The 27,981-nt window shown below is 36.7% G+C and overlaps 8 protein-coding genes across 13 annotated transcripts in view; 6 read left to right on the plus strand and 2 right to left on the minus strand.

Moving 5' to 3' along the window:
* Positions 1-1,145: 1,145 nt before the first annotated feature.
* LOC122570799 (follicle cell protein 3C-1-like) lies at positions 1,146-16,916 on the minus strand. 2 transcript variants are annotated; one of them, XM_043733649.1, is made up of 4 exons: positions 16,787-16,916; positions 1,701-1,845; positions 1,557-1,628; positions 1,146-1,468 (listed from the first exon to the last, which is right to left on the minus strand). In XM_043733649.1, exons 1-4 carry the CDS (start codon positions 16,813-16,815, stop codon positions 1,337-1,339), a joined length of 378 nt encoding a protein of 125 aa, XP_043589584.1. In that variant the 5' UTR covers positions 16,816-16,916; the 3' UTR covers positions 1,146-1,336. The 2 variants fall into 2 exon arrangements, with proteins under 2 accessions (XP_043589584.1, XP_043589583.1); XM_043733648.1 differs by lacking the exon at positions 16,787-16,916 and adding an exon at positions 2,062-2,447.
* Positions 3,867-5,015, plus strand: LOC122570800 (biogenesis of lysosome-related organelles complex 1 subunit 5). Its single transcript, XM_043733650.1, has 4 exons — positions 3,867-4,019; positions 4,123-4,205; positions 4,375-4,563; positions 4,651-5,015. The coding sequence occupies exons 1-4, from the start codon at positions 4,001-4,003 to the stop codon at positions 4,816-4,818; spliced, it is 459 nt and encodes a 152-aa protein (XP_043589585.1). The 5' UTR covers positions 3,867-4,000; the 3' UTR covers positions 4,819-5,015.
* LOC122570796 (transmembrane protein 199) lies at positions 4,827-6,051 on the plus strand. The gene is made up of 2 exons (XM_043733644.1): positions 4,827-5,386; positions 5,460-6,051. Exons 1-2 carry the CDS (start codon positions 4,969-4,971, stop codon positions 5,711-5,713), a joined length of 672 nt encoding a protein of 223 aa, XP_043589579.1. The 5' UTR covers positions 4,827-4,968; the 3' UTR covers positions 5,714-6,051.
* Positions 6,201-7,085, minus strand: LOC122570797 (chromatin accessibility complex 16kD protein-like). Its single transcript, XM_043733645.1, has 2 exons — positions 6,927-7,085; positions 6,201-6,670 (listed from the first exon to the last, which is right to left on the minus strand). Exons 1-2 carry the CDS (start codon positions 7,059-7,061, stop codon positions 6,275-6,277), a joined length of 531 nt encoding a protein of 176 aa, XP_043589580.1. The 5' UTR covers positions 7,062-7,085; the 3' UTR covers positions 6,201-6,274.
* LOC122570790 (probable elongation factor 1-delta) lies at positions 7,439-13,614 on the plus strand. Of its 4 annotated transcripts, none has more exons than XM_043733635.1 (9): positions 7,439-7,596; positions 9,649-9,783; positions 10,469-10,945; positions 11,719-11,817; positions 11,971-12,061; positions 12,139-12,326; positions 12,644-12,713; positions 12,782-12,907; positions 12,988-13,614. In XM_043733635.1, exons 2-9 carry the CDS (start codon positions 9,691-9,693, stop codon positions 13,140-13,142), a joined length of 1,299 nt encoding a protein of 432 aa, XP_043589570.1. In that variant the 5' UTR covers positions 7,439-7,596; positions 9,649-9,690; the 3' UTR covers positions 13,143-13,614. The 4 variants fall into 4 exon arrangements, with proteins under 4 accessions (XP_043589570.1, XP_043589571.1, XP_043589572.1 ...); XM_043733636.1 differs by having other exon boundaries at positions 11,989-12,061; XM_043733637.1 differs by lacking the exon at positions 10,469-10,945.
* Positions 7,603-9,624, plus strand: LOC122570791 (protein artemis). Its single transcript, XM_043733639.1, has 2 exons — positions 7,603-7,803; positions 8,151-9,624. Exon 2 carries the CDS (start codon positions 8,170-8,172, stop codon positions 9,349-9,351), a length of 1,182 nt encoding a protein of 393 aa, XP_043589574.1. The 5' UTR covers positions 7,603-7,803; positions 8,151-8,169; the 3' UTR covers positions 9,352-9,624.
* On the plus strand, positions 13,684-14,527 carry LOC122570802 (splicing factor 3B subunit 6). The gene is made up of 3 exons (XM_043733652.1): positions 13,684-13,844; positions 13,947-14,065; positions 14,162-14,527. The coding sequence occupies exons 1-3, from the start codon at positions 13,812-13,814 to the stop codon at positions 14,385-14,387; spliced, it is 378 nt and encodes a 125-aa protein (XP_043589587.1). The 5' UTR covers positions 13,684-13,811; the 3' UTR covers positions 14,388-14,527.
* LOC122570788 (solute carrier organic anion transporter family member 74D) overlaps positions 14,599-27,981 on the plus strand; it is an 83,258-nt gene continuing 69,875 nt past the window's right edge. Inside the window, exons 1-2 of one of the 2 annotated variants that reach the window (XM_043733630.1) lie at positions 14,599-16,246; positions 18,017-18,053. The gene's annotated coding sequence lies outside the window, so the exon portion shown is untranslated. The remainder of the gene's footprint in view (positions 16,247-18,016; positions 18,054-27,981) is intronic. The other variant, XM_043733631.1, reaches the window with a different exon arrangement.

Below are 27,981 nucleotides of genomic sequence, written 5' to 3' on the forward strand. Positions count from 1 at the left end.
ATCGAGCAGCATTTCGAGAATGACCAACGTGTAATAGAGGGAATGGCAACCGCTTTACAATTCACCAAGTGTACACAATATTAATCAAACTTCATCGGGAATTATAAGTTTTTCCCTTTCCAAATAAAATACGAAATTACAGCAAGTTGCTGCTAATATTAATTGCCTGCATTATAATGTACGTGTCTAAGCGTCAGTAGTTCGATACACAACACGTCATTACGTTGAACAACTTTTGGTAAATTGCTCTCTCTCTCTCTCTTCTCTCTCAATGCAAATAGTCAAAGCGCGCGTGTTACGTCCTACAATGTTGATACCATGCAAACTGGCAACACAAAGTAGTCTGTTCTCGTTCTCGACATATCCTCTCTCCCTTAGGACTCAGGGAGTAGTCCAAGTCAGTGTGTGATGGGACATAAAACACATAACACCCGGAACAGTTCCCATTGCGTCTCGGGCTCCGTGTAAACAACGCAACCTCGAACAAAGTAAGCTAGAATTTGTTAACAATAAATAGCTAGAGTTTGGACTTGACGATTAATAAACATGGCGTAAAACGGAACGGAACAAACGTGTTCGTGAGAAAAATTTGGAAAAATTGCGTTAAACGGTCGTGAAATTAAGTGAATTCGCAAACGACAAACAGAAGAGACTGTGTGAAAATGGTGGAGTCATTAAATCGGGAGAAGAAAGGACGACAAAACCACGGGTACACAATGGCTTTCTGGGATGGCAAGGTCGATATAGAGAGTCACGACGAAGGATTCATCGGCAGGAAGTCAAGGGAGCGATAACAAACCATCTATTCAATGGCCTGGGACGAAGATCCTGGAACACCATTGACGAAATAGAAGATATCTGGAATCGGTGAGACGTACTTTGTATTCTGGCACTACCTCGAAAGATGGTTTGCGTACGAGTATAATCGTTCCAAAGATCTTCAAGACTCAAGCGAGAAAGGTGTGGGTTGGAGGAAGCGTTTAATGCTTTTAAGACGATTTTGTTCTTAGAAGACTCTTTGATATTTGACGACCATTGAAATCAAAGATCTCAAAGAAGTGAAATAGTAGATTGAAACGTGTGAAAAATGGTTTCGAGCATGGCGCGATGTAATTTCTGTCTGATTTCTACGTACAGCCAATCAATTTAATTTATATCTAGCTTTCGAATTTATTTCCATAATTCGATTAATAACAATTAAACATTCATGTATGGTCCTACAACAACGAACTGGTTTATTAATTAGCGATAAAATAATAAATGTTTCGCAAATGATTAAATAAAATTTCACAACGGACTAACCAACGCATTACGAAATAATCTCCAATGGATTCATTTAACTTTCGATCACCGGGAGTGGTTCTTCGCAAGCTGTACTCTTCCCCTCGTGGCAACAAATTGGATCCGCAGCTTTCAAACCAGTGAATTTCCAGCTGGTCGCGTCACACACTTTCGCGTATACTGCCACCTGAAATATATTTCACAAATTTACATTGGCATCGTTAAATATCAAGTTGAAATACTCTTTTTGAACTTGATCTTTTAAACAAACTTACGTGCAGATTCTCCACGTGCGTACCTAATTTTTCGCAAATCATTTGCGGCGCTTGGTCTCTCGCGCTCTCGGCCTGCACAGAATTACACATATCTTTCTGACGTTCGCCAGACATGCTATCGAACATACATGATTATTTACTGACCAGAGCAACGCACAACTGTTGACACTTCTCCTGCCCTTCGCTATCGCACGTGACGTTATACAGAAGAGCGCGTTCAATGATTGGTTTTGATATTTGCCTGGAAAACACGGCGCATTTGCAACCTCCCTCTTCAACGACTTCTTGCCTGTAAAAGTTCGAAATTAAGGAACCATTATTAATCGTATCATCGTTCATTAAAAAAAATTAACATTAATCAAAACTTTCGAATACTGTTGTTAAAATAACACTAATTATCTGTCAGTAATTTCAAGACCACTTCGACGCCATCATCTTTACTTTCTTTCTAACATTTATCTTTAGTAGAACGAAATACCAAACGACTATACAAACGAATTGTTACATTGTAAACCGTAAAACGATGAATAACAGGACGAAGAGCAGGAAACGATCCATTGCGGTTCCACGATGTTTCGTTGGTCGAAGTCGATACAAGCTTAGTTGAATCGTGCGAAACAGACGAACAATCGAATGGCAATACTTCATTTATACCGGACAGAAATCCCTACCATCGATGCATCCAATGCATGTTTGGTCACACGATACAATTGTCGTGCTCGCGATAGCTTGTGAATGTCTCAAGTTTTTCATCGACGAGTTATGCGTCGCGTTGTAACGCGAGAAAGAAAAGGAAGCGGTATCGAATGCGCGTCTCGTTTCGTCGACTGATGTATCGTTCTCGGTGAGTATAAAACAACGTTCGAGTTTATTTTTGAAATATTTCATTTAACATAATCTATACTAACAATGGGGTACGTTCAAAATTTCAGGCTGATAGATAAGCTTTAAGCTTTTAAGCACAAGCAAACACATTATGATCAAGTATTTATTGCAACGTTCGCAAATAATCTATGTGGTTTGACGTTGGGAAATATTTCATATTTCAACTATTTTATAAGTGCTGTGATTTATTCGCACTTTATTTTCTCGATAATGATTATTAATAAACTATGATGAGCTGTTGTTCGAAACATCCTTAAAAGGTAATATAATAAGAATATATTGCTGCAAGCAAAAGTGATTATAGAGTCTAACAAAGAAAAGCTAGTTCAAGCCTAATTGATTATTAAACTGTTGCAAAGAATCTTTCAAAAGTATTAAAAATCTGAATTGACGAATCAAAAGCTTTATAGCGAAGTTAAAATTCAAATTAATTGACAAAAAAGTCTAAGCATTTTAAATATAACAACAATCTCGTAAGTTTAGTCCAAAATCGAGCAAATTTATTCATCATTTAAGCGACAAATAATTATTTCTCATTTAAACGTCAATCCATCACAGGATCCAATGGAAAGCTCATTTTCTTCGAGCAATTTCCTATCTGTAATTACTTTCCTTTCTCTTGCGCGCGACTAAGACGGAAGGTCTTCGAACTTATCAAGAGAAAATGGCGAGAAAAAGAAAGGAAGAAAGAATCCCTACAACAGTTGCAGTAGCGCGAGTTATTTGTCTTAACAGAGAAACTGAAGGAAAGTTTAGTAATCGTCGCGATTAAGAAGTAACTTTTCGAATACAAAAAGTGATAATTATTCACTTGTAAACGCTACAACATTTCCAAAATTGTATTCAAGTACGATAAATGTAGAATCTAAAATTCGCAATTTTTATTTCAGAGAATATTACAAAATTTTGATTAAGAAATTTTTAAAGATGGCCTACGAAATATCCTTAATGAAATCGTTGCAGATCATATTACAGTACTTGATAACTAATAAACAGAAAGTATATTCTAATGGAATATGTGAGTTAGGTAGTTAAATTTAAAACTGAAAACGAAATCAAAGTCCTTCGGGCGATATCGCGATTGAAAATACATTTTAAAATGAAAGATCGCCCAACTGATTGAAATGCACTCCAGATATCTGATGGGAAACCTTGTGCTTATTAATAAATTTCTATAATTTCATTCCACTTGTATATTTCATTGGAAATTTATTGTAATGCACCACCTGCTCGTCGCCTGATAATTTAATCCCTGTTCCAGAACAGTTCCAGATTGTTCCAGAAACTTTTAACCTTTCTACCTTTCTAACCTTTGTAATTCCCCTTTTTTTATTCGTTGGATAATAATAAATAGTTTGCGAATGTATCCAATTGATAAGGAAGAGGAAATCATACTTTTTGCAATTAAAATATAACATAACTAATCATGCGATGAAAGAAACAGTAAATAAATCATACAATATGAAATAATAAGAAAAGAAATTTTATATTATGCGCGATAAGCATGAAAATTGTATCTATAGGACAGTTTAACAATGTACTGATCTCACGAGAAGAACATGGCGTCCATTATTAGAGGTGCGACATCCTCTGATTAATTATAAACACGTAAATTCCAAGTATACGCTTTATTCTTGTAACTATTTGTCATAATCTAATTGATGATACCTTGTTTTCATAGACACGGGTGAGATTTGGAGCCGACTATTCGATCATCGACCATTTATTCAGGGCGAAATCACATTCTTTCTTCGCGAATTTCAGGTAAAAAGTTCCCGTGTTCTTATTATCGATAGCTGCATTTCCATGAGAGAAAAAGATAGTAATTATGTAAAAGACCATACAAAAGTATTATCTTTCTCAGAGGATCGATTAATCATTTCGTATATGTCTTGATAATAATTTGTTATCGTGCATAACCTAAAATTTATAGGAAAAGAGAGATGATCGAGAAGTAGAACGACTTTTCAAAATACTTGAATATTCGACGGATTTGAAAGAAAGTCAACTCGATCGAACAGAACAACTCGGGGATTGTCATTTACCAAGTTTAAAAGCAAATGTTGATGTTGCCCTGAGTATGTGTGAAAGAGTCCTTCAAAGAGAACAAAATTTTGACAGTGTACGGATCATCTTCAGTAACGGAATTTTTTCCAGTTTAAATATTTTCATATTTGTCATTAATGTGAACATTCAATAATTTTTGTAGGATATAGCGTTGCTAGAAAATAGAGAAATAAGAAAATTAGAATGGGAGAAGTTTGTTAATGATATGAGTGAAAATTGTGAAAAAGTAAATCAAACTTTTCAAGAAAAAGAGAATGAGATAAAAGAATTTTATATTGACTTAGAAAGAAAGTTACACATTACACCATAAACATTGTTACGTACCGATATTTTACAAATACATCTTGTACTTTGTAATTACGTGTAACATAAAATAGCACCAATTTTGGATTTAATATATAAACACTGACAACAATATATTTCGTTAATAATAGAACAGTTGTATCTAAAAAATATAAGAATGCCAGTTGAATCGATAGAAGATCCTACCATTAAAATCAAACCAAATAAGAAATTAATTGAATTCATCTGTAAAAATGTGAAGAAGACTAATGGTACTCCAGCTGCTATTATTGCTTTAAAAAAGTCAACTAAAGATAAGCAGAAAGATATCTTATTAAAATTGGATGATCTAAGTTGGTTGAACAAATACTTAGACGAATACAGAACCATTCACAAGGAAAATATTTATTTACACGAGTTGTTAGAGAAAGATGATATCAGACTACCAACTCCAAAAGTTACACCAAGAAATCCTGAGTTAGAAGCTAGAACACAGAAACTGAAAGCACAACAAAATGCTATGAAATATAGAGCTATGACCAAAAATGTAGATACTACTACAAAGAATTTACCAGAGGATACTATCTCCTATCAAAGTAAGATCATTAACTTAAAAAAAAAAAAACAAATTCTTTCCTATATACGTTACATCTATCTTTATCTTTTCAGTGAAACAAATAAATAAACAACTCATAGCTGTTGCACAGTTTATATTTTCTGTACTAGCAGGTTTTGCCTTTGGATTTGTAGGTCTGGAATTAATAGTAGGAACTTTAGACTTTGGATTTAGATTGTTATTAGGTATAATTTGTGCATTAGTTATTGCCTTAGCTGAAATTTATTTCTTAGCAATTAAATTAAATGAAGATGCATATGATGCTGCTTCAACAGCTCCACCACATAAAAAATTGCATCAAGAATAAAATTTCATAAATTATTGTTATCAAGACAAATTCTCCTAATATTAATGTCTTTTTGCTATATTTATAAATACAAAATAAAGAAGAAAATTATAATTATGTGCAAAATATAAAATGGCGTATAAAATTCTATTGTGATACAGCTAGAAACCCAGCACAGAAAAATTAATGCATTTATTTTGTATTATATAATAAGGCAGCATGATGCTTTTTGGACTAATGCATTTCAAGGTATAAATATATATTTTACTTCATACATATTCTTAAAATTCTTTTCCTAATGTACCTACAAATTCTAAATGTACTTTATTGTTAATAAAGATGTCCTATTTAATGTTCAATTTGTCTTTAATGAATACATATAAAAATAGGGTTAAACACCTAAAATTATTATTTATATTTAATCTAAAACATTAAATAAGCAAATGGTCTAAACATTTGGTATAAACCAAATGTTTGTAAAGTTCACAGTGGTATATTGTTTTCAACTAAGTTTGTCGTACTTCTTAAATAATCAGAGAGCCTGTCTTATGAAAATATAGATGAAAGTGGATATTAACTGTCCTATCTTTTGGTTTCATCTTCACTGTCACTTTTGTCACTAGCTTCACTTTTATCACTGGCAGAATCACATTTACCGTTCTCTTTTGCCTCACTCTCTTGTTCACTATTTGATGAGTTGTCATCTTCTGCCTTTCTATCACTATCAGAACAAGAATCTGTATCTGACTCACTATCACTATCTGAGTCTGAGCTACTCTCTGATGAACTACTATGTGAATTTTTGGCAGCCATCATTTCTTTGAATTGCCTGACTGTGATCTTCCTTGGCATTATTTCCCTGAGAAATTCCAATGTATCATTGGTCTGTACCACCTCTGCCAGATGTTTGTAGTCTAAAGAATTCCCTTTGTTGTTTTGTAAATGTGCTTCTTCCGTTAGATAGTGTATAAATAGTTCCTATAAAATTGTTTTTATCTTTGTTTGTTCGTACTTATTATGAGAGATGAAGCATAGTATAAACTAAAGTATAGGTGATATAGTCTGAATGTAACACATATTAAACAATTAATTAATAAATATTATAAATGTAAAACACACAGTAAGTGAGAATTTTTAATTGTCGCGCGAAACAACAAATATGGATGCTATACAAATGTATAGAATAATCACGTTTAAGCGTCACTTAACCTCAATATTTAAACATTAATCTTACCGTAGCTTTTGTGACTAGATATAATCCATCTTGACCGATTGTATCAACATAAGGAGAACTTTTCATAATCGTTTTTACCCTTGACATGGGTAAACGTAATTCCTTCATTTTAGCATGTGATCCTTGCGCAGTCATTTTTACAGAAAATCGATTTCTCCTAGAATCGAACGTAAACTAACAGTACGGCAGTAACGTATGTTAATCAATTGCCGCCAATTTTCGAATTTCGCATTTTATATAACTATTTCACACGAAATTCGGGAACATATTGTATTTGACTAAATCCTATTTTTCATTTTTTATATTTAATTAAATTTTAAGAATATAAATAATTATAATACCAAACAATCAATACAATCTAAATTTTCCATATGATATTATTCATTTTTCTTTGACAATAAATATTGTAAATAAAATGATTAGGTCATTTTTATTTAGCAATTTATTAACAAAATTAAAGAATTATTTTTGAAATGCTTTAAAAAAGCAATCGTGTATTGAATTCGTTGGTAGTAACAGTGTAGTAATAAGGTACTCTAGTGACATCTTCTTTCACTGATCGAACATTGCTGTTTCTATTTCTTTTCAATTGGCACGTTGTATGCGGCGTACAGAAATTTTGGCGAACAGACAGTTGTTGCATCAATCTGACAATCTGTAACGAGTCAAGGTATATTTAATAATATTTTAGCGGTATATAATCCACATGCACACCGAACTGGTTTGCAGTATTAACGGAGGTCGAATTAATTGTACTTTGCTATATAATCATCGAATTAATCGATCAATACGGCACATGGCGGATTCGGGCTAATAATGTTTCAGTGAAAAATTAACTAATTGTTCATATATAGTTGTTCAGATTGTTGGGCCATTGGTTCGTAAACGACCTCTTTTAGCTTGTTTTATTCATTCATAGAATGCATTTTCAGTTCATATCTATAACCTATTATATAGATCTTTTCACCCTTTCATTTTACGAACATCTGTTTTCTACTTGTGATAACTATTTATTGTAATAGTTTTATTGTATCGCTTTCTCTAATTGTAATTTCATACATCTTGTGAATTAAAGATATATGCGTAACATTATTTTATTATATCTTTCTTTTTTTATTATATTTGTATGCTTACATACTTACATGCTTGCACTCATTGTTATTAAAATATAATATTCTCTAAAATAAATATTGACATAATTGATGCTGAATTTATAAATTACAGGAACAAAATACCTATCAGAATGTCAACTTTTCTTGGGCTTATTAAGGAGATACCGGGCATCTCAGTGGATCGTTTTGATGGAGAAAACTTAACATCCTCCATATTTTTTCTTAGTCATTGTCACTCTGATCATATGCATGGTTTATCAGATACATTTTTTGAGTATATAGATGAATATAAAAAATGCTTCTATTGCAGCCCTATTTCAAAAGCATTGTTAGAAAGTAGATTTAAATTTAAAAGTTCTTGTATGAAAGAAATAGGCATTAATATACCCAATGTTATAGAATATATAACAGAAAACGAGGAGAAGATCCTCATTTGTGTAACTTCTATCCCAGCAGGACATTGTCCTGGTTCTGTGATGTTTCTTTTCGAAAAAGATAATATATCAGTATTATATACTGGCGATTTTCGTATCAATCCAATAGACTTCCCAAAATTAAAAGGTCTGCACTATTGTAATGATTCTAAATCGATACCTAGAACATTTACTAAAATTTACTTGGATACAACATTTTTAAGTACTGACTTTCCTGTTTTCCCTAGTAGACAAGAAAGTATGCGTAGGATATATGAAGTTACTAAAGATTGGATAAGCAAAGACCCAAGGAATGTTGTTATTCTGGAATGTTCTGCTACATACGGTTCTGAATTTCTTTTTGTAGAACTGTCAAAAATGTTAGATATGAAAATACATGTAAGAAATGATGTGTTTGAAAATTATTGTCATATTGCACAATTATCTTGTTATGTCACAAATGACCCAGATAGTACTTCAATTCATGCTTGCAAGAAAAAAATATCTTCGCCAGGTTTGCGTTGTAGAAGTGATGTAAGCAATGCAAATATCTTAACTGTTATCCCATCTGTAATGAAATGGAGAAAGAAAGATACTAGCATAATAGGAGAATGGGACAAAAATAAAGAAAGAACTTTCAGTGTATGTTATTCTACTCATTCCTCTCTTACTGAACTTAGAGCATTTGTTCAATATTTTGAAGCATCGGAGATACACCCATGTGTGATTAAAACAGAAGAAGAAGGAGAAATTTTTCGCTTACTGGATATTATAAAAAATAAATTAGACGAAAAACCAATAATTAGTCAAAAATATAAATTAGAGCTTCCTAGTCGTAAAATATTAAGTAAAGTGAAATTTAAATCTGAATATTTTAGTAGTGATGATGATAGTTTATGATATTCATTTATATTGTTACCTATTAAGTTGTTAATTGTTGATACATATATACTGTTACACAATGGCTTTTATTACTATGTACAATATTGTATATCCTTTTATTACATACTATATACATAACAAAAAACTTGTACTTATAATAAACATAACCGACTAAAATTTTTTAGTACCCTTTTATTTTCCATATATGTATTCAAATGTTTTTAAGTTCTTGAAAACTACGTTCATACTGTCTAACATATTGGAGTGTCGAATTATTTCAAAATATTGTGAAATGAATAAAATTTCATGTTGCAGAAATTTATTTGCATCTTTATTATTGAATATATCAACTAAACCATGGAGAAAGCAGCATTAGCACGAGAGAAGGTATGGTTTGACAAACCATCCTATGACAAGGCAGAACGATTATACTTTGAAAGAATGGCCAAGGTGAGTATCTTTCTCATTGTCAGTGAATCTTGAATTAATGTTATTGGATATAAAACTGATTGCCAACAGGCGTAGGGTAAATGTTTTAAACATACAAACTCTTAAACAGAATAAATCTTAAGTTTCATTTTCACCGTTATTGTCAGCCCCAACATCCACAGTTAATATTTGCTTTTTTGTTATGCCTTGTACTTTTTCTTTGTACTAACAAAAAAAAAAACTAACATTTTTAACACACACTTCAGGGAATATCTGGTGATAGGGAAGATTCTATCTTCTTGTAATTCTATGAGGTGTTGGGAATTTTATTTTTTTCTTGAGAACTTAATTCCCATTTCTAGTTGTGTGTTCAAATGGATTACCTAATCTTGTATTTCATTTCTAACACAAAGCTCTTGTGATAAGTATAATTAATAATATTAAAAATAAAAACATAAGATAAGCAATGTGATTTTCTATTTATTTAATTATAACTATAATTGTATGATGTATTGTTTTATATGTTCATACATTCAATGAATTTCTGAATGCATGGATTCTTTACTCAAGGTATTTAGTTTTGTGCAGTTGTGTTCTGTAGTAACAACATAAATCAAGCATGTAAAGGACATGCTTCGATTAGTTTGTATTTTACATTATTAATAACAAAATACGAGTTCTTTCTTGCATAGCTTAATGTTTCAAGGTGGTGGTGTCTCATAAAATTATGGAAAGCTGCTCGCTTAAATCTGAAGTTTCTGTAATTAATAACTGTCAAGATAATTCCTTTTTGAATAGTAACTCTTTGACTAAAACAAGGTCTGAAAAATCTAAAGATAATAAGTTATTGATTTCTGAAAATATTTCAAATGATATAAAGAATTCTAAGTGTCAAATAAACGCATCAAAGATTAACAAAGATGAAAAAAAATTGAATATACAAAAAAAAGAGAATATAGAAGAAAAGCAAAAGTCTGACAATATCAAAAATGACTTAAAAGAGAAAGAGAAGGAGACTAGTTCTTCAAATGATGCATCTAAAAAGTATAATACGAAAGAAGTAAAAGAGAAAAAGAATAAAGCAGATACAAGGCACAGAAATAGAAAACAAAAAAATGATACTAAGGAAGTAAAAGAACATGTTACTCCATTAATAAGGAATAAGCAGCAGTTACCTATTCAGGTATATACTGTCATGCATCTGTTCTTTAATGTTTTGTGTGCATCAATGCAATACTTATAGAATTTAATTTTGTTCATTGTAATATATTTCATTGCCTAAATCATCATAGAAATACTGCTTATTAAAATACACTTAGAAAATTGACTAAAGATAGCATCATTTTATTCTCTTATACAAACATTTACATTATTTTATGAAAATTTCAGATATATATTGTTTGTTATATATATTGTATGTTATATATATATATATATTGTTGTCTGATTCTTAGATTTAATAGTTCTTGTATGAACACCAAAAAAGTACTGTACACATTTATCTTACTTTAATCCTACTTTAATTGTTTACTGCTTGTTTTTTTTTTTTTTGTGCGTAAAAATGGGGAATACAGTGTGTCTGTGCTTCTGATTAGGAATGTTTGCATTTGTCATGATCTTAAGCTTACTAACAATATGTTTATATGGTGATAATAAATATTTTTATTTGAACTTTTTATCTTGTAGAAAAGAATTATTTGTGATGCTTATTATTTATTCACTTTTTAAACATTTAAAATATCTATCTCCACTTAACTCTATTGGAGATGTATACTTATAAAATAAAGCTTTTCAAATATTTTATTCAAATTTATTCACAAGAAGAAATCTAAATACAAACCTCTACTTTAGTTCCATTTGGATAACATTAGTTATAGAACCTAGTGGAGGTGTGATATAGAATTTTTTGTAACAGTCAGTTTAGTCTGAGTTGATCTTTAATATTGCTGGATACAGGGGAATCAACAAACTGCTAGTCCCATTCTATCTGCTGGTGGAAGTTTAGCCAATGAGGTTGCCAAGGCTCGTCAACATATTAAACAGTCTTTACAGTGTGTGAGTACTGCACTCTTTGCACACCCTTATATAACGAGTTTTCAAACCTGCTTACTAATACAATATGCAATATTAATATAAATTGATGGGCATAAAATCTAAGTATTCAATAAGAATGAGTATTTCCTTTTATAACTCTAACTTTAAATGTAGTCCAATTTTATTTTACAGATGGATGATATTGCAGCTGTTGCTGGTTTCAGTACTCCAAATGATAATAAAAAGGATATTGTAGAATGTAGTGGTGAGTGTTACGACGTTTACATTAAATTATTTTATCAGTAGTATAGGAATTACCATATTTCAAATCTTCATCAACAGTCTTCCAAGAACTACAAAATGCTGTTGAAAAATTGGAGGAACGTGTGAAAGCTCTTGAGGACAAAATTTTCATATCTGCTGCTCCAACATTAGCAGTTTGTCCTGCTAAACCTCAACCAGATTCAAAACCAGTACAAGAAAAAGCTGATGACGACGAAGATGTTGATCTTTTCGGTTCAGATTCAGAGGCAAGTGGGCAGAAATAGTGGAACACACTAAGAAGTTAATCTCCTCCTATTTACATAAATATTAAAAATCATTTCTGCACGATACTTATACATTTAGTACACTTTACACGTGTCTTCAAGTAGGGTGCAAAAGTGATAAAATGATACGACATTTACGAAATATAGTACACCAGATATTCCCAGAATACTAATACATTCAGCTATAATTCTCTATTTATCACACGAATTCAATACAAACACTATCGTACAAGTATTGAAATGTAAATGTTGCTATTTATGATCTTTACTGTAAATTGTTTAAATACTTGACTTACTAGGGAGAAGATGCAGAAGCTGCAAAAATTAGGGAAGAAAGACTGGCTGCATATACTGCAAAGAAAGCTAAGAGTAAGTCGCAGATTGAATTTCTACTTCAAATTTAATTACATCATGTTATATATAATAACAATTTACAGAGCCAGCCCTGATTGCAAAGTCAAATATCATATTAGACGTAAAACCGTGGGATGATGAAACAGATATGAAAGCAATGGAAGAGGAAGTTCGAAAGATCGAAACCGATGGCCTTTTGTGGGGAGCGTGTAAGTTATTAAGCGTATATAAAATAATAAATTTGACTCTTTAATTTGAGTCAAAACTAAAAATATTTATTCTTTTCTAGCAAAACTTGTTCCGCTTGCCTTTGGAATTCACAAACTTCAGATTTCGTGTGTCGTAGAAGATGACAAAGTTTCTGTAGATTGGCTTACAGAAAAGATTCAGGAAATCGAGGATTATGTACAAAGCGTAGATATTGCAGCTTTTAATAAAGTATAAAATATTAACGAAGTTTCCTTCGTAGAGAAATATCTGACGGTTCTAATTGCAATCAGGCATTGGTCTGTTGTGCCATCTTTTCATTCCACTAGCAATATCTACTTTGATAAATACATTACATACGTGTTCTATATTAAACGCGACTGTCCAAAAATGATGAACCTAGTTATTGTACTCCAACTTTAATATTCGATGTGTCAATTTATCAAATCGTTTCTAAAAATACTCGGGTAAATTTTTAAACTGTGGTTGTATGATCAATATATTCTTTATAAAGAAAAATATAAACATTAAATGTTTTAAATATAATTCGATATATAAAATTGTAATATCAAGTAGGAACACTTCATTTGCTATCAATGATACCGATCATTAACGATATTGTAGGTATATATGTAATATCAAGTACTAGTACCATTTTTAATTGTTTGTTTTGGAGTATTGTTATTATAAATAAAAATTGTCAACTTAATTTCTTATTTTATTGTACCCTTTAAATCTTTTCCTTTCATTTATAGAATGGGAAGATACAGTGCTGCTCTCTAGTAGCATATACTACATATAAATCAATTCTAACAACTTGAAACTGTTTTGACGTTAAAAAAGCCAGTTTGTGAGTTCTGTGCTTTTATTTCCCGTCGTGAATAAAGAAGTAATTATATTTTCAAGATGACTATGGCTATGCTTCAACGAAGAGCTAATGTAAATACATATACGAGTATATAAAATTTCTACTACATAAGTGTCGTTGACCTAACCTATATTTTGTTTGTTGTTGTACAAAAACATATTCTTATTTCTTAGGTGAGGCTGCCTCCAGAAGTGAACAGGGTGTTATATATAAGGAATCTGCCATATAAAATTACCGCTGAAGAAATGTACGATATTTTTGGCAAATATGGAGCTATCAGACAAATCAGAGTGTATGTGTTTATAGTAATCGCATTTTATACCTTTATGTATATTTTTAACACTGTATCACAAAAAGTCTCTGAGATTAATGAATTTCTTTGCTATAGGGGTAATACTGCCGAAACTAGAGGAACAGCTTTTGTTGTTTACGAGGATATATTTGATGCAAAGAATGCTTGCGATCATTTAAGTGGATTTAATGTTTGTAATAGATATTTGGTAGTTTTATATTATCAAAGTAATAAAGCATTTAAACGGGTTGATGTGGACAAGAAGATGGAAGAAATAGATAAGTTGAAAACAAAATACAATTTGAACGAGGAAAAAAAATAACGCAACTCTTGTGAATAGAGCGAAATATGGAAATAATCCATTTTGTGATACAAACTATTTAATTTGCAGAAACTTTTCTTTGTATATTATCATTGTAAAATAAATATTGTTTTAAATATATATATATATATGACAAATAATTCAATAAACGATTTCATCTACCATATTCATTTTGATTTTATGCATCATTTAGTACAGTTGTAGAAGTTCAATGGCCCACAGTAAGTAACGAGCAAGTATTTTCGTGTGGAACGCAATCATTTCTCGCTCCCCTCCCGAGAAGATATAAAAACCGGGGCGAAAAAATGTCGACGCATTAAAAGGCTGTAATTAATACAACTTTCACAGTCAGTGGTAGAGTAACATTCCTCTATTTCCATATACCTCGCAGATGATAGCTATAGCCTTAATTAAAACTCTTCACTGGAATATATTGAAGTTAAGTGATTTATGTTAAGTTAAGTCGAGATTTACGATAATGATTGAAACATTTCGATTTCTCTAGATATACGTAACACTAAAAATCGAATATAAAATCTAAAAATATTGAATTCTAGTATTCCTGTAATCCTGAGGATATTTTAAAACGAAATTATGAATTTTCATTGGTCAGGTCAGAAGGAATCAGACGCTACGACCGAAACATCTATGACGACGCGGAGGTATGACCTCCATCAAGGTAAAGTAAAAAGATGCACCTGTCATTATCGAGTGCAGCACGCGCGTGTCACATGTAATTTAATCGGTCGACTCATCTTGTCGACACTAGCGTTTTGTAATATGAGCTCGACAGGGCTACGTTTACTTGTCAGGATACTGGATACTGGATGCTGGTAGAAACGCGGGGTACGGTGTATCACAACACATACACAACGATGCACGCGTGCGCACACGTACGAAACTCATATACGGTTCTCGTCACCGGCTAGCCGGTAGGACATTCGATTTCAGTCGAAAGCGAAAACCCGCTTAGCCCGTTTAGTCGTGTTGTCGCGGCGTACCGTTTTATAGTGCGGCATTCTTATGGGTGTTCCCCATTTATTCGTTGACTTCGGCTCCTCATACTTCGGCTAGTCAGAGTGTTCGAGATACTACGAGACTTGCTCAAATGTCGTTCGACTGCTGTGGTAACGGCGAAGCCGCCGGCAAGACGTTCGCGAATGGCCTTGAGAATGTGTCACGTATCCCACGAGCAATCTACGATAGTTTCCTTCACGATATTGGCCATTTCACGTATGGGTACTGTTGGTTGTTCCTCGTCGTTGTTGTTCCTCTATTAATGGCCTTACGTATGTTAGGCCGCGTTCACGTCACGCCGCCTAGAGACGTCAGACTTGAAGAGTAGCGCGATCTTACGGAGCACGCAAGAGACTATTTTTGTTTTGTTGTTTAATCACCGGTGTAAATACATAAATGCGGTTTCAGCCAGATCGAATATAACACCGTGACTCGTGAGTGCGAGGTACATTCCTGCGACTTCCTTTCGCCGTATCTCAATCCTCGACACGATGTAAACAGTATGGAAGGAGGAATGGCGTCGTTCTGATGGATTTCTCGTGTCACGGTCTCTCTGAGTATTATCGTATGTGGTTGATGCGATTCGGTTTGTCGCGCTCGATTCTTCCAACATCGTACTTTACTTGGTTAATATTGTACGCGAGTGTGTAGTGCCGAACAGTGGGTGACTATGGTGTGTCGTCTGCTAATGTTGCTGACACGAACGTCGCTCGAGAGAAACAACGGCGTCGCGTGGGGGAGGAATGAATGAACGTGAAGAGGACGATCGAGGTGTGGCGGGAGGGGATGCGACGACCGTCGTGTTGTGACGGCCTGCTGCCTGCTTGCCGATTTGTATCGAGGTGAGAGTACGTGTATACATGCATATAAGTATACTTGCCTGTATGCATGTGTCATGTGTGTTTATTCACGCGATCAACTGTGTCCACTGTCGTCACAGTCGCCGTACACTTTGCGTACACACAGCGATGTTATTTATGCGTAGTCGCGTTCACGCAATTCGTATGAACGTAATTCGTTCTACTCACGTGAGCCTCTATCAGTGTTAGCTTGCTCTCAAATATCGTAATGCATCATTGCGACAATGGAATTCTAATTATCAAATTGAAGCGATGACAAGCTCGTATGATTGACGTTTCGAATGGTGGACCATTACCTGGTTATATATCGATACAACTCTTTGTTCGATATGTCGCTTAGTAATATTCTCGAGTTTTATGATGGTGACTGTTTTGAAGGTAACATATTACTTTCTACCCTATCTTTCGGTAGATGTCATTTTTGGTAAAACTCATAATTGAATTATAGATGTTTATATACTTATAGGAAATTGTAAAAAATATCATGTAAAAGGGAAGATTACAATCGTATTAAAAACTTACCATTTGTCTGGCTTTATATGCAGTTTCATTTGGTGACGATCCCCTTGTAGTCCTTTAGAAGTATACGAAAGTGAGCAGGTGCCAGGTACTCAAGTGAGTATGTTTGTCTGCTGTCTGGATAAATACGTCGTCGTGCTACCGGCTTTTGAGTTGCTCTTCTTCACGTTAATGCCGAGGAACTTTGTTCTCGAAATAATGGGGCAAGTCTCTTTCATGCATTCGGTTTTAGAAGAAGTTTGAAGATCTTGCAACGGCACAAGTAAACTAAACTTTGATCGATTTTTTAAAATTTCGTTATTTATTCAAATCGCGTTTCATTGGCCGTCGCTTTTTGAAACCGTCAAGCATTAAACTGTTTAAAGTGAGATGATAAAAAAAATGGTGCCTTAAGAGGCTTAAGCTTTGTATGCAATCCTGTGGATCATAGATGTCGCGTCTTGCGTAAATCCTAGAAGTGGATTGTGCAACCTTAACTATACATTAGAAATTTTTAATGTCTGTAATATATCCGTGGTTAAATTGAAAAGTGGAAGGCGAAATTATTGAGCTTTTGCTTTGATTGTTAAATATAATCAATCGGAGTATTTTGTACATGAGTGTTCATAACAATACGATTTGTTGCATGCTTTGAAATACGTGAAAGCGATTTTTCATCGACAATGTATAATCTATACAACAGCGCAAGGTTGTAACGCGTTTTATTGCATGACGTTAAAAGGTAGTGAGAAACATACTTGAATTATAGGTATATACCTTTCATCAAAGGATTTACGATTAAGATTAAGATGTAAGTTTTTGAATTAAAAAGACTATTCATTGTTTTGTAATTCTAATTGAATATTAATTTTGTACGTAGTAACAAAATATATGAGAGTTTCTCAGGTAGGGAATTGTGATCTAACAATCTAACTGAATAACTTGTTTATGACTTGTTTTATACGACAAGAATGGTAGATATCTAAGAATTCTGTATGTATATCTAAGAATCGTATAGGATCATATTACTTTATTTGAAGAATAACGTTCTCTTGAAAAGTAGTACTGTAGATGGCGTCAATAGATAGATGGCGGTAATTTGAAAATATTATTTGTAGTTACTAGTATTGCATCGTATATGTGTCGTATATGTAGTTACTCGTATTGCATCGTATTGCAATTTAAAAATATTACTTGCGGCGTTACTCGTATTGCATCGTACTTTAACAAAACCATTTCTTTTTTTAATTCCAGCCGGAGCATCCGTCCGTCGTTGGAGAAAAGCAATGTGGTGAGTCTCGACTTTCCTTCCATACTACTTTGTAACTTTAGATTATTCGTTAGGGTTATACTATGGCCTTGCGTTATACGTTTCGAACATAGGTTATACCTTAATATGCGAAGTGATGTCGGGTTAAACCGTAATTCTATAGGATAGGTCGTGAAGCAAACGCTGGTAAAACGCCGACGATATTTTTAAAGATTCAAGAAAACCGATCATTAATCATATAATTGTGCCATCAAGGAGAAAATTAATTCAAATGTACTGACTCCTAATCTTTCTTAAACATCTTGTTATTCAACAGGTTGTTAGACAGTAAATTAAAAATTTTGTACCTCGTATAGACAATGTACGAAATGCACGAGGTTATATTGCTTAAATATAAAATAGCAATATATATTAGAGAAAAATTCAGTCTATGTATTTACCAACCTATGTAATTCTGTAAGAATCTGGCAACATTGGAAAGCGAACGAGCAATACGAGAGTGAGAATATCTTATAAATCGAAATTCAGACCAGCAAAACGAGATATGTCCTATCGTTTATTAGGATTTGGACACTCGCACCTTATGATAAATATATAAAACGTACTAGAACTTAAACAAAACTTTTTCTTTTTAAATTTCAATTTCTCACGTCATCTATTATATATTCTATATAATAATGTTTTACGTTTTATAGTATTTTAAACTTGTATTATTCTCTTTATGTTCCTTTATCACTGCTATTTTGTTAACAATTCTCGGAGGCTTACGAATAGCCTTAACCTTTTGCTCCGAAATCGTGAGTAAAAGAACGGTACGTAGAAAACAAATGTGCCGGTGCACGCACACACAAGTCACGTGTCGTGTTTCCATTGCATGCTGTTATGCCTAATTAGTGGCTTGGTCGGTTGCATGCGGAAAGTAACTTAACTATTTTTTTCGCGTAATTAACTGATGAACGCGCGTTAAACGCGTCGTCGCGTTTCTCTTTCAACACCGTTTCAATCTGTCCTACTATCGATGTACATTTTTTCTGGAACACGAAATTCGAAATTATTCCATCGATCGCCGTTAGACGATTACTCCGTCCACCGCGTCGAGCGTAAACGTGTTGCAATTTAGTTGAAACCCTTAGCTTCGTTGATAGAAGGTTATTGTCCGATCTAATTGCCAGTTGAACTCGTCCAGTCCTGGACTCGCGGTTTCATTTACCACCGTGTGTCCTATCTCGGCGGAATCAATGCGATCTCATTGCAGTATGCGTGTGCAGACTCATGTATTTACACATACACGTTCAACAGTCGGCGTATCACTTATCCTTATAATGCGTACAGGACTCGAGATGAATCCGTGGCTATCGTCGACGTACTGTTAGTTTCACGAGAGAATCCACTTTGAAGATGAAAATATGGCTAACTTCGTGGAAGGCGAAGGAAAAGATGACCCCTTGTCGTACGTTTCTCTTTGTATACATCGCGAGTTGTACATTATTTGTGTAATTTCTAGAAAACTACGCTAAAGCAGAGAACAGTGCCAATGCATTGCTCGATGTCCGATTAGCTCGTGTAGAAATGCTGTTCACGTTCCGATCTATCGGTTCACGGAAGTCCGCATTGGCCGGCGCGCGTTATAAAAATTCAAGAATTCCACGAAGTTTCTGGTAGAGGCTTAGAGGGGCGTTCTACTCGCGTAGAATGAATCACGGTCGCGATTTGAAACGCAAAATATTCGAAGGCGAGACGGGTTGGAACGGACGCGAAGCTTTCTACACCAAAATTTCCGTTCGCCTCGTGAATATCTACATAATACGTCGGAAGTGGCGGTCGTACGATCCCGCGTCATTTGCATCGGCGGGAATTGGCTAATCGGCAATTCCGCGTAGGTTAACCAAACGGCCGTCGGGAATGCCAGTCGATCTTCCGTGCGAACACGACCACGCTTTCCTATCACGACGAACCTCCATTTTCTAATCTTCCACGTTGTCAATTAATTATATGTATCAAAATTCCAGGCGAGTCTCACAAACACACGTGCGCGCTTAAATTACTCTAACATTGTTTAACATCAACGACCTCGCTTAAAGGAGAATTGCAGAGTCGTATGTTTGTCAAGCAAACGATAGTCGACACGACGAAGTTTGGAATTAATATTAATTATCGAGCAATCATTGGCGCGATAGGGAAAAGAACGAGTGAAATTACGAACGAAACACGCTACGCGAAGCAGAACGAGGTCGTCGCTCGTGCGTTATGAACTTTACATGTTGTGAAGTGACGCGTCGAGACGTTTGATTCGTTCTGCTGATTTGCCTCTGTTACTTTTAGGAGATCGAGTCTAGTACCGCGAACCATTTATCTTCATCTTGGCCGTCATTTCTTTTCATTTGTTCCATCGACGTAGAACAAGACCCTCCGTCACCCTATTCTATTAACAGCCACGCGATGGTACTGCATATGCAAAGCCCTTATCGTTATTGTAGAACGATGTCCCGTTCACTGAACCTTTCTGCTTATACGTAGCGTAGATCTGGCCGCGTAGTTTGATCGTGTATCGTTCGATTCTCTCGATTCTGCGTATCGTTTCGTTCGAGGTCAGGCCTAGCAATGGAGAGTACCCGATCAGACGTTGTTAGACCGTGAAAAATGCTTCGTCACAGACATTGAATGACACTGTAATCTTCGGTTGCGAGGCAAATTAAAACTGCTTAAGCCCAGACGTTCTTCGTTCGATTCTGTAAATTTGTTCGTCGTAATTAGTCATTGGCTTTAGATGATACCGCATTTTAAAATACAGATTCTATAGTTTCCATTCTTTTTCAAACTTTGTTCGGACTTTGGACAATATAATACTACACGATCAGCCGCAGTTCAACGTATTGAATTATTGAATTTAGACAGTTGCGAATCGCCATCAACTAGGTATCGTTTCTGTATCATTATCGTTCATCGCATATTTTACACTCCCCTTTCCGTTATCTGTTACGTTAACAGTAGGCAAAATTATGAAGCAAATGGAAAGTTACAAATTCCCTGTTTCACCTCGTATCTTCTCTTCTAAATTCATATTACCGCATCGGTCGGTTGCAAGGTAATTTCGTATGCGCGAATCGTATTCCATTACATCATTACTAGCATTCATACATCGCGCATAGTTTGCGCCAAACCCCATGATCTATGGAGCGGATCGAGCAACGATAAAGCATCGCGATCGGCTTGCCGTGAAATCTGTCAATGAAGCGGCGTTCTTGCATGCGTGGATTTCTAAATGAAAGAGAGAGCAGCGGAGAGAAGAGCGTGCGTTAGTAGTTCGTCCCACATCCTAGAAAAAAGCGGGTCATGTGGACGGATGGTTCAGTTGCCGACAGGATAACATTGCTTGGCAAGGACGACCGCCATCATCGACGCCGGCGTCGACGTTCATTGGCCTAAATCGCGGCATCGCTAGTCACTAACGTGTAGCATGCTAATTCTCGCTAGTAAAAATGCTAATTCGTCGTCTCTTGTTTCAACCGGCCGTTTCTTTTTTTTCTTCTCTCTCTGTCTCTCTCTCTCTCTCTCTCTCTCTCTTTGTCCGATTAAGTCGCGTTCAGGTAGCCGACTTTTATATTTTATAGACCCTCTCGCACATAAAATCTTGTTAGTTTCGTTTTGTCTTTAAAGCGTTGGATCGTTTATCGAAACGCTGATACGAACACTGATGTTTTATGACTCGGCATTACTCGATCGGTCTAATGATGTGTAATGATAGTTTCTATCTTCTTGCAACGATTTTATATACGAGATTTATAGAGTCGAGTCTTCGAAGTTACAAGATCGCGTGATGCGATAGTACGCGAACAATTTGACCGTTCAAACATCGTGTTCGATCGACTCGGATAATCGATCGAATTTCTTACGTATTGTATTCCGTATTACATACATCGCGGATCGAGAAGATGGCATTGTGATAGATATAATAAGATAGATAATAATAATTTCGATTATCAAACTTCTCGATTAGGATTAGAAATTTTAAATAATCTATATATATATATATATATATATATATATATATATATATATATATATATAGGCGAGATGAACTTTTACTTCGGCGCTGCAATTCGGTTCATAGAAGTTCAGTTCCGCCTAGCATTTGCTGATAGTTAAAGGCGATGTTTAGCGGAACTCGTACAAGATACGCGCCAACTTTGTTCCATGGAACGACGTGGTCTAATGATTCGTCTTAAACGTGAATATATACGCGGCAGCTGCACGCATCGTGGACGTCCTTTAACATTTTCTGAAAACGCTTCTGCGCGTGTTACGTAGAATATCACAGACGCTAGAGCATGCGATTTTCGAGATCTATGTTCCATCGTGAATCTTGTTTTATCGCAAACTTTTAACTGCTCGGAGCGAACGTATTCACTTGGTAATGAAAGTGGACGGATCGAATTTTAAACGTGGAACATGCAGAATCGTGTATTTTCATGGCACTTCGCGTGACGAAAGATATCCCATTGGGCCGTTTCAGAGCAACTCGTAAGATCTAAAACAGCCCTTCGTGCTCTCGTTATTTTCAGATGGACGACGCAGATACGCGTTATTCCACTTGCTATTTTCCTCCCGCCTAACTAGGCTAATCGCTGGAATTTGTAAGCGAGCGATCTGGTCGTTCGATAACGCAGAGAAACGTGCATCAGCTATTCGATGCGATTTAGGTGTTAAAAGAACGTTAGATCGAGCCAGTTGCTGGGCTGTTTCGTCGAAGGGAGACACGGACGAAAGCGATAAATCCGATAAAACGAAAATATTTCACTGGCATTTTAAGGTCGGCGACTAAAACGCTGATTAAATGCACCGCTTATCGGTGTCACTGATTCGTGTTAAAGAGCAGCATTTCATTCGTCCGCATCGTGAGAAGGCGCAATGAATTTCACTGAAACAACCTTTCCGTCTTCTATAATTCTACTCTTTTTTCCTCGATATCCTTCCCTCGATTGCTTTTGTAGTCGCACCGTCCACCCTTTGTATTCTGTTCGTTCGAAACGAATTACCATCTTGGTCGCTTTTAATTCTTCGAAGGACAATCGGTAAACCAGTGGTTTGCCGGGGTGCGAGTTCCAGAGAGGGGTTACTCGGATGAGAGCACGGTCGAGGAAGCGTTTATTGGCAGGATCGATGGTCGCGATTCCATCAAGCGTGAAAGGTCGAGACCCGGCTTCCTCCTTCTCTCTTTCTACTCAGACATTCAGAGTAATAGTAGGCGACTGTACGAGATCGTACGTATGGTCGGATTGTTTTCATCCGACGAAAATGGTTCACCGTGAAAATAGACGACCTCTGCTGTGTGCGTGCGCGCGTAGAAACGGGGATGATGCAGTTGGCCTGGATAAAGGTCAGTGGCCGACCTAGCCCCCCAGCAAGCCGACCACCAGCTCTACCACCCACCGGTATTGATTTTGTTAACCTTCTAGGTTCTAGTCCCGTGCACCCCCTACTGTCGCCACCGGCACCCTTCCTACCAATGATATCTTGCCATCACGCTGTTCTACCTTTTGTCGTTTGTATTTTGCCCTCTGCCTTCCAGCAGCTCGTTCCCTTTTCCATTTTCTAACTGGCGTTTTGCTTGACGTCTCAAGGAAACGAATATTTCTAACGTGTACCATAATGGCGAAGAAATATTGGACGTTGCGAGGTCTCGTTTCGCGTATTTCTATTTTTTTGGAAGCTCGTGCGCCAGCTACATGGGTGAAATACGCGTAAGAAGGCGATATTGGAGCATGCTCACGCTTGATATTCTCGTACAAAGCGAGGGCACGTTGCGTTCGGATTGCGATAGCCTCTCGAGCGGCCGATGCAGTTATCTATTTATGCCCTCTGTCCCGGCGAGTTTCAGTGTCGAGTGCAATCGAGAGTCTACTGGGTGTTTGGAAGCGAAACAATACGAGTCACGTAAATGTAAAATGCCGTGGCGGAAGGTTTCGCGATAGAATTGAATCGAGAAACCGTGCTCGTCTCGCGTTCGAATATTTTGTCGCGTGCGGGTTTTCCCTACGAGAGGTTTGGTATCAGATTCGCTCTGGCAAGAACCATACAGCTTGTTTCAGTCACACCAGGCCGTTTTATTTCTTCGTCTTGAGAATAATTCTCGCACGACGAAGGGTTTTATCGATTAATCACTACGTAATAGGATAATAATCTTCGTAGAATCGAGTCCGATCGAAACAAGAGAACACTGGTACTTGGTTTCATTCTCGCTATCCCGTAGCCAAGTAACGCGTGTACCCTAGCTGTAATTTACGATCGTAGAATCGCATTCTTACGCCTACTCCGCAGACCGATTCTGCTTGTTCATTAGCGCATTCCTGCACTTTCCTTCTCGAAATGGGGCGGCGATTCGCGTATCGTATCACCGTCCTCGCGATACCTTGCAAGACGGATCGCCGGTTTACACCTTGCCTTTGCAGTCGACGCGTTTGTGCGCGTGCACGCGCGTGCGTGTTCGCCTCAAGCAGCTAGCGTACAACGGCGAGGCCCGCAAGCGGAATTCTAATGCCGTGTATCTGTGCCACTGTGCGAATTGAATTCCAATTATACGCTTGATTTACTTGTCATTCACCCGGTACTCCCGGAGAATTGCATCCACGACATTTGGCGCCACTCCATCTTCGTCGATTGTGACAACGGTGCCGGTTACCCTGACGACCGTGTCTTGGAAAATGAGATAATCGCTCGAGATTGACCAGGGATGAACTTGCACCAGCGACGTTTATGGAAGGAAGCAGCAACTGTGGCTCGGTCGTTCGTATCTCGATAAATTCGTTCGAAGGATCAACGCTTTTCTAACGTTTCCCAGTATCGATTTAGCCGAACGCGACTCTACGGTCGTTTAATTTTTAAACGAATAATTAAAGTTTATTATTTGTATAAAAAACCGACGAGTATTGATTTTCACCATTGTCTTATATTACAGCTAAAAAGAGGAAAAAGAAGAAAAAAACATGGGAAAAGTCGAACGGACCGAGAATGGCCCGAAAAAGAAAGAAGCAAAGTTAATCTCTGTCAGGTGCGGTTACACATATCGTCGCAGAGTTTCGTAGCTCGCTATTTGCCGCGGTAACCGAAACTAATATCGCATCGACGAATATGCATGTGCATTTATCCGGATCATGCCATTCAAGAATATCGGCCAGCGACGAGATTTATAACGCGACACGCCAGAAACGCGTACATTACGTGCTATTGACTGTATTACCTAGGAATTTGCATATACACATATGCAAATCGCGTAGCGCGAATGTCGCCTATCGATCAGTCTTGTATCTCGCGTCGGTGCGCGAACTCGCGCTTCGCGGCAAACGGCAAATATGCCTTCATTAATATCGTTAATTGGCGAAAACACGCTCCAGTTCCGTTGCGAGATTCGATACTCCGTCAGCTAGATGTTACTCAATTCTAATTAAGTTCATCGCTCGTTTTGTGTCATCGCGATCGTTTAATAGCAGGTCGATGACGGTGAATTCTGCTGAACAATCTCGGCGCACGATCGATCCTTGTTTTTTAACGAACTGTGAACGACGAGTAACTGGACCGTGCCACGAGGTTGGTTTGCGCTTGTTGCGCTGTAATTCAGTACGAAAATCGTAAACGCTTCGAAACAGTCTTCCGTAAATATTTCCTGTGAACCCGTTAGAATTTTAAGGCGCTGGATTACCATAAGAACGAGAAAGTTGGTTTCGTTTGAATATCAAGAAATATTTAAAGAACGCGGAGAAATCTCGAGGCGGAAACAAATTTTAATCAGGCGAATTGCCAAATTTCACCTGGCAATCGATTAACCTAGATTCGACGTTTTTCTAACTCCAGACATTTCCTCTGTCGAGCCTGTTCCGTTCGTGTAACCCACTTTAAAATTGGATAAAGAAAAGAGAATTTGCGCAGCACGTCGGTTATCGGTTCGTCGTCTGCTTCGTCTCTCTTTCTTTTCCTCGTAGCTTTTCTCGTCGATCCAGTGTAGAGCAATTAGCGTGGCGGTTAGAAAGAACGGCAGAAACGAAGGAAAGGTCATTGTCGGCCGCCGGAGACATTTCTATCGGCGATCGGACGGTCAGGGCCGAACTACTGTACCTAAATCTTTCAATATCCATCCTCTGCGCTGTGTTAACGAACAGCGTCGAAAGTCGATACAACGTGCTCGAGAAGAAGTTTCAGTGTTTCGAAGCTTTTTTTTTTTTTAATATCGAGGCAAGAAACTACAGAGAGATATATAAGATGCATAAGATACGAAGTTTACGATCCAATGAATATGAAATTAGCCAAGATCGAATGGGCAGTGAAATTTTTATCAACCCAATTTTACTTTCGTTTGTTCCGAAATTGCGTACAGTACACGCGTATACAGTTGCGTTAACGAATCGCATGTACCGTAGTATCGCGTTAGCTGGCCAGAATATTATTTCGTTATTTCGTTGATCATTTCTATGAGTTGTTGGAACCCGTGTTCGTGAAATGAGCTTTTGATGTTACGTGTGAGATGTACGGTCAGTTAGGAAAGCGCTACCGAACCATAGTCTCTACCGACGGTTCATTACTTTCGAATAAATTATTCCAATACAAGGTTCACCTGTTGTCACATCCACCTGTAAAAGGCATCGTGATCTACCCGCATCTTCGCTTATCACGATTAACGAAACACACCTTGCCCGAGACGTTTATCGCGCAGTATACGATTGGCAGAGGCGCAATGATGGCGCGATTTAAATCAGCATCTCGTAGGCGTTCGTCGACTTTCACGACGACCACGTTTTCCTCGGTCCGTCATCCTTGGAACGTGCTGCGAGCGTACAAAGTCTATAAATTAGATAATTAGCATTTCCAAGAAGTCGTGTTTTCAGTCTTTCCAGTAGACTATACTACAACCCTATCCTCCTTTTTCCTTATCCGTATTATTATGCAGGTAATTGTTACAGGTAAATTATGGCAAGTGGATTGGCGGCGATCAATAGGCAGGATAAATAAGCTGCGATTAATGAATGAGTCGAGTGTGACTCTTTAACGAGCGTCTCATTCTCTGCCACGAGATACACCGCGTATTGCAACAACAAACTTCGTGGTTTATTGTCGTGTCATTTATGAATTATAGAGTTGTCGAAGGGAATGAATCGCTCCTTAGATAGTAACATGGATACCCGGATGATAAATATTCATTCGCGAATATCTGCCGCGAAACGAATGGCTTTACGTAACGTTAATAGCGAAATTCTCGCGGCAGCGGTTCAAAAGTATCGAGGTTAGCGCCGTTTCGGAAGACGCGAAATATCAGAAGCAGAAATGAACGATTGTCTGATCTCGAACGATGAAATTCGTTAATACGTTCAGTGAACGCGGTCTTCGCGCGCGATTTTCCCTTCCAGTCACGTGTACGTCATCTCCTGCTTTTCCATACACTGGAAACGTCAGTGGGTTGAATGGAAAGTTTATCGCGCGCCAAAAACATGAACGCACATGGCACGAAACGCGTTAACAAGCAAGTGCACGGAGCATAGGATCGAGTAATAGGTATTCTTAGAGTCTCGTGGATATTCTTCTTTCCTATAATGCTTCTTTGTCGTAATTACGCGTTCACTTTTCCTAGTTGCACGATGTTCCCGTCAATCGTGCGATGCACGCGGCTGTATTTCCGACAAATTATCCAATTACCTGCAATTATCGTACGATAGTCAGCGTTCGCTGGATGATGAACGCGTTTTCACTCGACGACGGTTACATTCTTCCCTACTCGGGATAGTTAACAATGTTACACACGGCGAACTGTTTGCAGCACACTCGTTTAACCTTATGAACGGTAGCGAGCACTCGCTCATTTTCCACTTAGAACGTCTTGTGTCGCCGTCGTCATCGAAACGAGAATGAAACGTGGTGTGACCCAGTTATATCCCACGATTTTCGTGTTCTAGATAGCGGCCAT

This window comes from Bombus pyrosoma, linkage group LG9, assembly GCF_014825855.1.
Source record: "Bombus pyrosoma isolate SC7728 linkage group LG9, ASM1482585v1, whole genome shotgun sequence".
Lineage (NCBI taxonomy): Eukaryota > Metazoa > Arthropoda > Insecta > Hymenoptera > Apidae > Bombus > Bombus pyrosoma.